The sequence below is a fragment of the Notothenia coriiceps genome, unplaced genomic scaffold, assembly GCF_000735185.1.
Source record: "Notothenia coriiceps isolate Sejong01 unplaced genomic scaffold, NC01 NC01_scaffold00015822, whole genome shotgun sequence".
Classification (NCBI taxonomy): domain Eukaryota; kingdom Metazoa; phylum Chordata; class Actinopteri; order Perciformes; family Nototheniidae; genus Notothenia; species Notothenia coriiceps.
This window is the reverse complement of record NW_011348523.1, coordinates 152,895-165,463: the sequence shown is the minus strand read 5'-3', so window position 1 is coordinate 165,463 and position 12,569 is coordinate 152,895. Positions and strand designations below refer to the sequence as shown.

Below are 12,569 nucleotides of genomic sequence, written 5' to 3'. Positions count from 1 at the left end.
TGGTTTGTTCTGGAGGCTGTGAACTGTGAGACGTGCTTACCGTCTTTCTTTCTTTCTTCTTCATCCCATTTATCGCTCATCTCTCCTGCCAGCCAAATGGCTCTACTGAGACTGTGGCCGTTTCTCAATCTCGAGGATACTGGCTTCCAAGCCAATATTTCAAGAATGCTACGTCATCGAGTGCCGCCGAAGTACTGTTCCAATCTCCAGCATACTTGGAATTCCACCGAGGCCGCGTACTTGGTTTGGGCGAAATTTCGAGGCTGCCCACAATGCTTTGCGCACGGACCAATTTCAAAAACCCTTGCGGAGAATGGCTGAACCGATGCAGCACACATTTAAATGTAAGTATGTAGCGGCGTAGAACATGCGTTGGTAAATATGTTACTTTGTTATCACCAAAAATGTGTTCCGTGAAAGTAAAGCAAGTTCATAATTAGATAGACATCGTGATGTATAAACCGTAGAGAGAGTGGCACACTTGTTAGCCTGTTCCATTCTTCTTCGTTTTCCGAAGCCGTGGCTTGGAAGCATACTTGCTTCGTTTCTGAAGGAAGTGACTTGGAAGTACGCGGCTACCAAGTCAGCATCCTTGAGATTGAGAAACGGCCCGTAATGTTGATATCTTCCATTTCTGTTTCCTGTTAGCGCCATTTAGCTCGGCCACAGTGAAGGGGCTCTGGCGCCCCCCTCTGTTTTCAGTGCAGTGTTGTAAATAGTACAACTGCAGGCAATGTTATAGTGAATTGAGCAGAAAATTACCAGGAAAAACTAATTGAATTGGGTTTCAGATAAAACAACCGCACACAGACCGCTGGGAAAATAAAGATTACAGTAGGCTACTACTACATAAATCATAACATACTAAGTTTAAGTGCAGTATAAAATGTGAAGTAGAGAAAGCTCAGAGGGAATACATTTCTAATTAAAATTATGGTTACATAAATCTAAAGAGATGAAAATTTAAAAAATGGAAAAATAGATTTACATATATTGGTAATCTAATACAATTTGGTGAATACCTAAAACCAAGAAATGGTCTGCATTGTTTGCACAATGGATGAAATAGTTTCTGTATACCTTTTTGACAAAGACAATCAAGCAATTTAACAGTATAAAGCCTGTTTAATTGCAGAATATATTGACAGTACAGTACAGCAATAAAAGCACTGCCATATTGCTTCTATTTTACATGACTTACACAGCTGCTGCTCATCTTATTAAACAAAAACAGTAATACGGTAGTTGTACAGTAATGATGAGAAACACAACATACAAACAGGCTCACAGAGCACTGTGCCCATCACTTTTTACTGACAGGCGGCCTTTGTTAATTAAGAAATGCACAATATTATAATAATCATAAGAGCAAGAAAAACAAAGACACAAAGCATTCGATCCCTACAGCAGTGAAATCCTCATCACTGGGGCAATAGGGAACAAATTGGGCTGAAACAAGCAGTCACACAGGGAGCAGAGAGCACAGCCGCAAAGCCCATAGACAATAACAAAAGAGAAGAATATAAACCAAAAGAATATGGATTACTTTGTACGTACGCAATACATACAAGACATGAATTGACTTAACATTGTCCACTCTTTACTCTGTGAACTGGCCTTCATTCACCACATTACATCCTCTTTATAACTTGTACCTCAGTTTATGTGTCACATGAGTGCTTTCTCATCTCACTACAAAGCTTCAGTTTGTAAATAAGGGCATCACGGCTGCCTCCTCACAGCCTTCTTCTCCGACAGCTACCGAAAGAACCTGGGAGCCGACCTGTCATCGGTCACCGACTTGCGGAGCTTCACTCCCCGGCGTATAGACACCAGCATATCCTTGTCCTCCTGGGTAGTGGAGGACGGCTCCTGCGGCACACACCGGGCCGGATCCCCTGGCAGTGGGCTGTGGAAAGAGAAGTTCCCCTCACCGAGGGCGTTAGCGCTGGCTGCCAGCTCCCCTATCTTCTCCACCAGGCTGTGGCGGTTGGCAGCGAGCTGAGGGTCTTCCTCAGCGCTGTGGGCAGCCATGCCCAGGGCCTGCTGGGTGTAAAGGGTCCTGTCCGCCCCTCCTCCACAGCCCCAGGCTGTGTCGGGGAGGCTCATCCGCTTTGGAGAAGCCCTCATGTAGTCACCAGCAGTTGGGTCATCACCGTACAGAAACTCCTCGCTGCCGGCATGGTACTGTGACGGGCTGCCATAGCCCGGGGAATCTGGCACTGTGGGGGTCTTAACCGGCACGATGGGGGGCCGGATGGGAATGGGGCCAGTTGTGGATGGCGTCCGTCTCACCCCAGTTTTGGAAGATGGCGTCCGGCGAATGGTGGCCGTCCCTGAGGTGATGACTGCGGAGCTGCTCCCCCCTGCGCCGTTTGTATTGCCCTGCAGGGTCTTACCTGCAGGCAGACCTGCGGTGCTGGCAGGCCTCTTGGTCTGGATCATGCGGCGGTAGCTCTGAGCGATGTTACTGTGGCGTGGGATGGTGGAGGACTTGTCAAAGTCTGCCTGTCCTTCGCTGTCAGCATCCCCATTGAGAGAGTAGCATTCGTAATCCGAACCTGAGGTGACAGTGAGTCATGAGCATCTATATCTTTCCTCTGAATAATAATGAATAGAGAAAACAACTTTGTTTGATGGAGATGTCTTGAAGAAATCATATCTTGTTCAAAATACACAAGTATGTTTCAGAAATGTATAAAGACAATGTATTGTCCAAGAAAACTATTGCGATAACAATCTTACTGTTATTTCAGGAATATTTTATGGCATTAATATGATTATATAAAAGCTTAATGATGCAAGTACACCCTTGGAAAGAGCAATGACATTTTCATCCATAAGAACATTTGATATACCATGCGATTTGTGAGTAACGTAAACATCGTGATTGGCCTAACCATGTATGTTTGACCCTGAGGAACTGTTAAGGACGGGTTACCTTGGGAAGGTATGGTATCCTCGGAGCAGGATGGGGTGTTGGTCTGGGTGCTGTAGCCGCTGGAGTACTGCAGAGAGTCCCTGCTGCTCTTCTGCTGCTCCATACTAAGGCCTCTGGTCAGGACCATGGCTAGAGTACTGGCTGCCGGAGAGAGCGCCTCACCATGCTGAAGCACACACACAGGCAGATAGAAAATACATAAAGATTAGCATACATTTACATATGCAGTTCACAACATTCTAAAAAGGTGGGCACATTCATATACTGACATTTACATCTTTACCCCATGAGGACTTCTTACCTTGGCTGCAATGCTTCCTGGGCCCATTCTTGCTCGGTGTGGATCATCGGGATGCATCCCAGAATACCCCAGTGGACTGGGCGGAGCCTCCGGTTCTCTCATCTTATCCATAGACTCCCTCCTACGCTGCAGAGTGCTGGCCAGTGATGGCTCGCAGGATTTGGCCCAGTCCTGCAGCAGCAGACAGAACAATGAAGACTGTCCTAAATATGCGCCTCTCTTCAGTGTTTGCCGCCCAACAGTCGTGCAATTCAGTTAAACACAGAAACTGCCGGTTTGGCTCATGAACTGGTTAGATGCAGATGTAGACATGGGCACCAAGCTATGCCAGTGTTGTTAAATGATAAAGCGGTCTCAGTTTAGCAAATATTGCTAAACTGAGCTTGGTGAGCAACAGCAAAATGGTGACTGTGAGGTTAATCTTGTTGCTTATTAATGTGCATGAAGGCAATAAAACACAAGAGGCAAAGAAGCAACACAGTTTTAAAAGAAAGAAAAAAAAAAGTTAAATTGCAAATGAAAACAAACCTTCCAGCTAGGAATCTTTGATGTGGGTGAGGGTGTTTTGGATCCGGGGGAGTGGTTAAATGTGGGGGACGCAGGAAGTATGACAGACAGAGGTCTGATGGTGCCAGTGTGTGAGAAAGCAGGGCGGAAGGTACCGAAGGATGAGCATGAGCCAAACTGCAGAACGGACAGACAAGTCAGAGTGCTCAACATCCATGAATAGACTGTGGCTGTCAGGAAGAGCCTGCATGCCTCTTAAAGCTATAGATAACATCGGGTGAAATGCATGGCACAGTGCTTGTGTGTGTGACTGCATGTGTGTGTGTTCAATAAAGCAAGTAGATTGGTTAGATGCATGCAGTACTAACCGCCGTGGGAGAGTTGCACTCGCTGACAGACTGGCAGGTTTCTGAAGCCTCTGAGGAGGCTGAGCTTGTTGATTTCTGAGAAATGGAAAATGGAGTAAAAACAAAGTGGAAGGGAAAGAGGAAGAGGGGAGAGAAAGGTAGGAGTGAGAGATGAGAGATGCATAGGAAGAGGGTGAGAGTTGGAGAAGAGTGTTGATGAGGAGGGAGGTATTTTGGTCTCTGAGGGGATCTATAGACCATAGCCTATATCAAAAATAAAGTAGCCTCTAAGATCATTTATTCAGAAAAGAACATTGCATCAGTTGGTGCCCAGTGTATTCTGTATTCTGTACTCTGTTCAGACCGTGAGAGTCAGAATAACTATCAGTCTGGAGGATAACAATTCTACATTTCAGCAAAACTCCATAAGCTCTGTCTGGGTTTGGGAAAAAAATGTATTCTCTAATTGAGACCTATGTGTTTTTGTCTGAAATGCAAACATGACAAGATTGAAGGTGCCCAATGGAAAATAATTGATCTTATAGAGTATAGAGAATTGTAGTAGATCTACACTGACAATAAAGTGGTGTGTTTCTGTGTGTTTGGCCTGAGAGATTTAGAGGAAGTCTGATTTGTTACTGGTTTTGCTGACATAATCCCCCCTAGTTTCCCCTGATTGAAGAATAAACTTCAGTTTTATGGCTGAGTTTGCTACCTGGCTGGCGATGTCAGAGGGCATGGGTGACGGAGGCTTGGAGTGGGTGTTGGCGTCCTGAGATACGAAGCCCGAGTCGTGGGAGGAGACGCTGCTTAGCCGATGGGCGCCTGCAGAGGGCATCTGGAGAATGCTGTTGACAGGATAACACATGAGCTTAAACTCAAAATATATGGAGTATTGATAACAACCAAATAAAACAAATCCACCAAGAAATACATAGAAATTTGTATTTTCCTCTTATGTTTTCATCTAATGAGTATTAGATGCATTTTTGCATTTCCCTTTTATGTATCAGTTTGTTTTATCATATGCTGCATTAAAATGGCACAAACAAAATGAAGAGGTGTTTTGCATTTCTGTGTTTTCCAGCAGAGAGGCACATAAATGTGTCAATTATAAGAAAACTTTATCTTTGAAGAGGCACAGCGGTTTGAAGATGCAACATACATTTTAAAAATGTTAAACCAATCAACTATCGTGTTAAATGTTAAAACAATCAACTATCGTGTTAAATGTTAAAACAATCAACTATCGCATCTCATAATGAGAGTCTGACCATGGGCGAGGCTATGGCTAGCAGCTAGCAGCTCATTTTTGATTTTGGGTTTGAGAATTATTTTGATGTGTTTTTGAATGTAGTGTTCGTGCAGCCGTTTGGACCACAGGGAACTATTTTAATGTGAAAGGATGTCCGTAATGGCCGCTATCAGTTTGTTTATAACCAAGGATACGGTTTGGCCCCATAGCTGCGATTGCTTATTTGTGTTTCAATTGGAAAATGAATGATGCACCTTTGTCTTCTCAAAAGAAAAAGCCCCCTCATGCCTTCCTATGCTGAGTAATGACAGTGCTTTGCATTTAGTTAACATGCTGATCTCTGTGGGACAAAACTGAAATGGGATAAGACTCTCACCTCACTTTGTTTCCCTGTGCTATGAGGCAATTATTTTCATGTAGCATGGAAACAATCAGATCAACATTAAAGGAATAAAGACAAATCACTGCCTTTCAACGTGTTGTTTGTTCTAAATTATGCCAGAGTAAATGCCTGCATACATTTTTTATTTCGCATTTTCCCCTTGTTTGATTTGAGTCTACGTGAGCATCGTACATTTTCCATAAAAACATACAGTATGAATGTGAAACAGGATCATGATGAAGATTTCATCATTTCCCCCGCTTATTTTGTTCTGAAACGTGTTAAAGGAATATTTATGTGTAGGCCAGTGCAAAAGAGGATAACAAGTCCCATGAAAAATGTATCACAAAAGCTGGGATCGGGAAGGCAGTGTTATGAGAACATTCTAAATTATGCCATTCTTCTAATTTTGGCGCATCAAAGAGCATTGATCCCTTCTTTTGATTTCGCTTTCCCTCTGAACATTAACATCTGTCTTCGCTTTTTGTCTCCTGCTCTGTCATTCTCACTCAGCGTTGCTTCTCTTTGTCACCCACGCGTTTGAAAATGTGCAACTTATGCGTCTCACCTTCCCTCTGTACTTCTCCCCCTCCTCCTCCCCCTCTCCCTCCGGAATTGATCTGAAGTTATCACTTCTCCTTAATCTTTTTCCCCTGGGATGAGGCTTGTGGAGGAATGCCAAACTAAATATGACAAATTAAATAACTATAAATGATATGTCCTTATGCCCCTTTCTCTCTCATCTGTGTCTTTTAGTAAGCATTCAGAGAGCTTGTTTTTCTTCCGTTTTGCTTCATTGTGTTTGTCTTTTGATCAGAAACAGATGAATAACCAAGTAGGTCTGCACATAAAAGGCCACTTTTTTTATTTCCATATACCACTGAAAACCCCCCACAACTGAATCATGACACGCTTTGTTATGAAAAAGCTTTTTAATGATGAACTAAAGCGCTATAGAAATACAATTTATTATTATGATTATTAGCTAAAACGTTGACATCGGTCAAGCCGGTTTTGCATCATTCTTTTAAGTGGCTGCGTTGACCATAAATGTAGAATACAAAAAAGATGCTGCTGTGTTAATTGGTAAAGATATCAGTGATGTTATGTCATGAACCGTAACATTAAAGCAGGATGACTCCAGGCTTGATGTTCCTTTAACTGAACATTCCAAGGGTTTATATGTAAAGAGAATCTCCTCTCCTGACCCAAAAAGCTCTTTTGACCCACATTTTTCATCATTAGACTTTCAAATATGTAAAACCTGGTTCTGGTCTAGGATCACGGCTGTCAGGCTGTAATGTTTTACAGCTTTGGAGCTAATCTAGCTGTAAGAAGCTTGAGAAGTGCAAATCTGCCCCGAGCACGAGCGGAGAAGCTGGCGAGATACACCGTGTAGTGCATGTCGCCTGTCACTGATAGTGTGGCTCTGTAGTGGTGGGGGGAGGGGGTCTGTATTCATGACATACTTTATACATTTTTGTCTTTGCTTTTTGGTGTAATAACAGAGTTGAAATCAAGACTGTGCATAGGTGTTTACTCAAAACAACAAGACAGCTCAGATCCAGCATGAATAATAATCCGCCCGTAGCAACACATCTGACATGGTATATGACAATTGCACGCTGAACAGAGAACAAAGAGCAACAAGGGGTGGGTGTGTGTATATAGAGTGTGTTTATACCTGCACATGCTGCTCTTCCTGGAGCCTGTGCTGCTTGGGGAGGAAGGAGGGGTCTGGTAGGACCAGCTGTAGTCGGAGCCCTTCAGGTCCCGGATAACCTGTGGCAACACATAATCATAGTGATGATAAATACGTGTAATTGTTAAAATAGTAATACAAAAAAAGCTAATTATGACTTCTATCCTCATCTCCCCAAAAGGTTATTCGACAAGCTGTGCTCAAGGGGGAAGAATTAATTTGAAATCACTCAGCTTAGCCATGGTGTGGTGCAATCGTAATAGGGAAGGTATGTCGATTTCAGAAAAGGCTTTATAATTTCCTGAAACAGCTAGGCATTGTATTTTTAAGCAAGTGTTACTCAATCAGGAGTTAATAGTATAATTATGTGTTAGCAACTTTTTTCACGAGCATATAGCCACGCATGTTATGCTCCAAGGCATAGGACCTATTTTTGTATATAATATACCAGGGACACCGTCATTTATCTCTATTGGAATAATAGCCTCGTCTATAGTCTTAGTTATATAAAATAAAAACGCAAGAGTAAATACATCTGAACTTCTCTGCCACCTGACACAAAATATGTTGTTATACCAAAAATAATTGTTTGTTGGATCGATTATGTGTTTGTTTTGATCCTATTGGTCGTTATTATAAAAGGATAGAATCAACAGACTCATTAAAACTGTGAACTGTAATCAACACAAAGTGGATTTGATTTTGATCAAAAGAACCTGCCCATCTGTGCATGTCAGATAATAAGTGTAGCAGCAGCATCAGTAGAATCATTATCAGCCCTTACCTGCTCACTGGCGGGTGGCAGCTTGTGGGGGTCTTCAGTCAGCAAAGTGAGGTCATCAACAATTGGCTGTAAATGTGTTATTTCTCCCAGCATGGCTATCTCTGCATTCTGGAGGGGGAAAACAGGATGGGTCAAATGAAACAGCGACTACATCAGCAACAAAGCAAAACATCAGGGATGGCAAAGTACACACATCCTTTACTCAAGTAGAAGAACAGATACTCGTGTTTAAAAATATTCTGGTAAAAGTAGAAGTACTGACTAAACTTCTTTACTATGGGCTTCGAAATGTAACTGACCTTACTTTATATTAATAGAACAATAATGTCATTGTTAGCTAATGAACGTTTTGATGCTGAACAACGGCAACATGACAGCGTTTTCATTGGTCCCTCTTGTTTAGAGAAGACCAGGAAATTATGGATACACAGATCGTGTTAAAATCAATAGGCACTTAATGACTCTAAATAATAATGGTCATGCCTCCAAACACACATTAAAACTAAAGTAACCAGCCTGTTTGGAAAATGTAAGAATTATAAAGTACAGGCATTTGTGTTAAAAATGTATGAAAGAAAAGTAAAAAGTAATCAGAAAAATAAGTAGTGGAGTAAAGTAACGTTACCAGACAAATGTACTTAGGTACAGTAACAAAGTATTTGTACTCCACTAATTCCCACATCTGCAAAACATGTATTTACACCCGCGAGGTGAACAAAGTCTAAATGTTCCTCACCACCACAGGCTGCAGCAGGGTAATGAAAGTACAGTAACGCCCCCTCTCCTCCAGCAGGGCTCTGCGCACCGCCTGCTTCTCCGTCTCCTCCATCAGCAGGTACATGTCACTCACGTCCTGCATGGCACTGTCCAGCTGGGGGCGCAAGTTACCCCGGCCTATTAAAATGCAAAGCAAAGGGTGCAGACACACCAGAGGGGAGGGCGGAGGGAGGGAAGATGTGAGGAGGGTTGAGTAAAGAAAGATAAGAGAGGAGGAGGAATGAAGAGAGATTGAGAAATTGAGGGGCGGGTGATAACGATGTGAAGGAAGAAAAGTGGACATAGTTCAGGGAGGAGGGAAAGAGTAAAACAAATGAGAGATGATTAGAACACATAATTGCTGTGTACTGGAGGTCAACACACTGACAAACATTACACTCAAATGATTCATGTTCATGGGAATGAGTGGAGGCTAAAACATGTCAACAATCGTGAACTGATGCAAAACAACTGGTGGTGACTTGAATGTCCTGAAATGGATGTTAAGAGAATTTCTAAAGAGTTATTCATGATTGCAAACCACAATGACACTAGATGATGGATGAAGGAAGGCAAAAGAATAAAAGGGTGCAATGAAAATGACAATGGAGATGCCATATTTTCTGTCACTGATGTGACAATTACACTGCCAGAAAAAAAGACCTGATATATCTTACCATTTTTGGTTTAATCTTAAACAATGCACTCATTAACCATCTATAAACTTGAAAAATATAAGTAAGAAAAATAGTTTTGTCTGCAGATATTCTGTACTAAACAAGACCCCTGTCCAGATGTCTACTCCATGTTTTATTCTTTATAAAATGTCTATAGTCCAACTGAAGAAAAAAGAAATCTTTCATCACCTTATGTAGAAAACAATTGCACAGATTTGGTTTTTGCTATGTTTCTTATGTCATAGTTATCCCAACAGTCCTATTGTCTTTTATACTTTGACTGTCACCTTCTATTCGTTTTAGAAATAGCAGTTTAATTGGCTAATATTGTATAATATGACACTGATTAAATTAAGAGTCCCATAAGAATGACAGCTTGCCAATTAATAGGCCCTTAAAACCAAAGTTTAGGTCTCTGGGAGTGTTTTGTAGCACTTAGCTAAGGGGAGCCAAATGTCAGCTCAAGACAAAGACACTAAAATGACTGAGAGGAATGAAAGATTGACTAAGAGATACTTTGCCAAAAATTGGCAGTTCTTACTTTATTAAGAGGCTTTTAGAGAGTTGAAAGGCTGCATTTGAATGAGTGATACATTTTATGAGGGCTAAATAAATACCATTTAGCTGCTTCAGTTTAAGGGTTGCATTGTGGATACTTAAATAGAACAGAGCTGTCGGTAATGCCATTATGAACACCTGTTCTATTCCTGCCAAGACCTAAGCCTGTTTACTTACATGTATAACTTACATCTTCAATGTTTGGATTTCGACAATGAGTTTCAAGTTCAGGTAAAAGAATACTCAATGTTAGATATTTGGGGAAAGTTTCTTTCTTTTCGACAGTTAAATGAGAAGACACCAATCAAAACATAAAGCTACATCGGGCAGCTGATTAGCATAGAGGCTAATAACAGGGAAAAGGAGCAAGCTAGCTAACTAACTAACTAACTAACATAGCACTATGTAGTTTGTACAATTTAATTTGTTTGTATGAATACAAAAATAGATTAATTAGATTATTTTGTGAAATATAAAAAAGTTGATAGGTAGTTTTGTTACTCAAGCCAGGGTAGCTGCTTCCCCCTGTTTATAGCCTTTGTGTAAAGCTAATCTAAAAGGCTGCTGGTGGTGGTAGCCTCTTTAGCATTCAGTGGAGAGTGCTATCCTCTTCTCACCTCTCTGCAGGAAATTCAATAAACCAATTTCTCAAAATGTCAAACAATTACTTTTCTTAAACAAAACATGCTAAGAAAACACAGTTTTTTTACTGGCAGTTTGTTTGAAAAATGATTACAATGCCTTTAAAAACTATGTCATGGAGCACAGCAGACATACCTAGAAGCTCTACAGCCAGGGGAAATAGCCAGAAAGAAATAGAGGAGAGGTTGCAGGGACAGGCAGGGGAGGAGAGACAGAAGAACAGGCAATGTTAGCTGTATCACATCAGGGCACATTGCATGTTTATTACCAGACCGTACTACTGGCATGCAGTAAATCCTGTATGAAAATAGGCATTTAATTACATCCAGCAGTAGGGGCTAATGCAAACACAGCCAGGAAAGAAGATAATTCCTTTGATTTATGAGGTAGAAGCTGTAAAACACCCAAAGCTGGAAAGGAGCTTTTGAAATTGTGCCAGGCATTATGATTTGGTTGAGTTGTCATTTCTGATGCTACACTCTAGATGGCGCCAGTTTAATCTGAACCATTAGAGCAGAAAAGAGACCAGCAGCACAGCATACTTCATTAATATCTACCTTAAAATGTCAATGAAGGTGCGGGAGGTTGATAAATGACACATTCTTGCCATAGTGGGAAGTGTTTTCTCACCTTTTCTTGCTTTTTTCTGGAGTTTTATGGTATCCAGCGACTTCCTTTTGATTTCCTGACGAGACCTCTTGTATTCTGCATAGAGCAACCAAAGAAAAAGTCAGCTCCTCTCAAATATACAGTTCTCACAAACACGTATTTATAGTTTGTATGTTGTTCACCTTTGGCATGGTCTTTGTCCAGTTGATTGGCTGTCTTCTTCCATTCTTCTATTCTGTCCTGGAGAGGCGTAACCAGGCCTTCCATAAGAGCACTGCAGTGACAAGGAGGCACAGTGTGAGTAGAGCGAGTGAGAGGCATAACAAATAGCTTTACTTCCATCCATGGTGCAAAAACACTCAGTGAAGAGTGGCAGAGAGGGAGGTCAACAGGGATGGGATGGGACCTTGGATCAAAATAATCCTCTCAAAGTAAGAGAGATACGAAAATTGCAATGGAGGGGGGGAAGCCAGGGACACTTACTTGGTGAAGTGGCGTAATTTTGTCTCAATGCTGCGGTGTCGCATGCACATCCTAGTCAGAGCTGAGCCGACGTCCCTGGTGGCACCTTGGATGAGACAAAACAAACAAATTATCAGCCACTACCTAAGAGCTTTTCATTTCAAATTGCAGATTGAAAAATATGTTTTTCTACAGATGAGATGTCATCAAGAGAGCCTTTTGCAAGGTTTATTCCTGTACTGTCAGATGGAGTTATCCGTGTGTTTCCCTCGTGTGTGTTTCCCTTTGCAGCCACTAGGGGGAAGAGTGCTGATTGTAAAAGCAGACCCCATAAAAGTCACATTTGTTTGGGGAAAGCAAATGTGACACTGTAAACTAAAACCTTCCACTCCCAGCTCCCGCTTCACAAAACATGCATTTATCCTTTTGACACTTCCGGGATTGCGTGCGTAACTCACACCACAACAGTATAAACAACAGCTTGTGTAAATCAGTGACTGTACTTCTCCTCTCCACTGAAGTGTAATTAAATGGGTTTTTCAGCCCCTAAAGCCCAGGCTGGCCCACTGTCCCAATGAAGGTTCACAGGCTGGTGTAATATGTGCCAGCACTGATCCGGTTGTAATCTGGGCCACATAGGGCTAAT

General features: G+C 41.9%; 1 protein-coding gene across 4 annotated transcripts in view; it reads right to left on the bottom strand.

Annotated features, from left to right (window-relative positions):
- Positions 1 to 1,105: 1,105 nt before the first annotated feature.
- mtss1la (MTSS I-BAR domain containing 2a) overlaps positions 1,106 to 12,569 on the bottom strand; it is a 27,730-nt gene continuing 16,266 nt past the window's right edge. Inside the window, exons 4-16 of one of the 4 annotated variants that reach the window (XM_010775592.1) lie at positions 11,945 to 12,029; positions 11,644 to 11,735; positions 11,483 to 11,557; positions 10,988 to 10,996; positions 8,956 to 9,113; positions 8,220 to 8,327; positions 7,418 to 7,515; positions 4,812 to 4,944; positions 4,118 to 4,192; positions 3,771 to 3,926; positions 3,243 to 3,413; positions 2,942 to 3,107; positions 1,106 to 2,561 (exon numbers count right to left, since the gene is read on the bottom strand). In XM_010775592.1, the coding sequence (XP_010773894.1) occupies positions 1,759 to 2,561; positions 2,942 to 3,107; positions 3,243 to 3,413; positions 3,771 to 3,926; positions 4,118 to 4,192; positions 4,812 to 4,944; positions 7,418 to 7,515; positions 8,220 to 8,327; positions 8,956 to 9,113; positions 10,988 to 10,996; positions 11,483 to 11,557; positions 11,644 to 11,735; positions 11,945 to 12,029 (2,129 nt within the window). In that variant the 3' untranslated portion in view covers positions 1,106 to 1,758. The remainder of the gene's footprint in view (positions 2,562 to 2,941; positions 3,108 to 3,242; positions 3,414 to 3,770; positions 3,927 to 4,117; positions 4,193 to 4,811; positions 4,945 to 7,417; positions 7,516 to 8,219; positions 8,328 to 8,955; positions 9,114 to 10,987; positions 10,997 to 11,482; positions 11,558 to 11,643; positions 11,736 to 11,944; positions 12,030 to 12,569) is intronic. The other 3 variants (XM_010775593.1, XM_010775594.1, XM_010775595.1) reach the window with 3 other exon arrangements.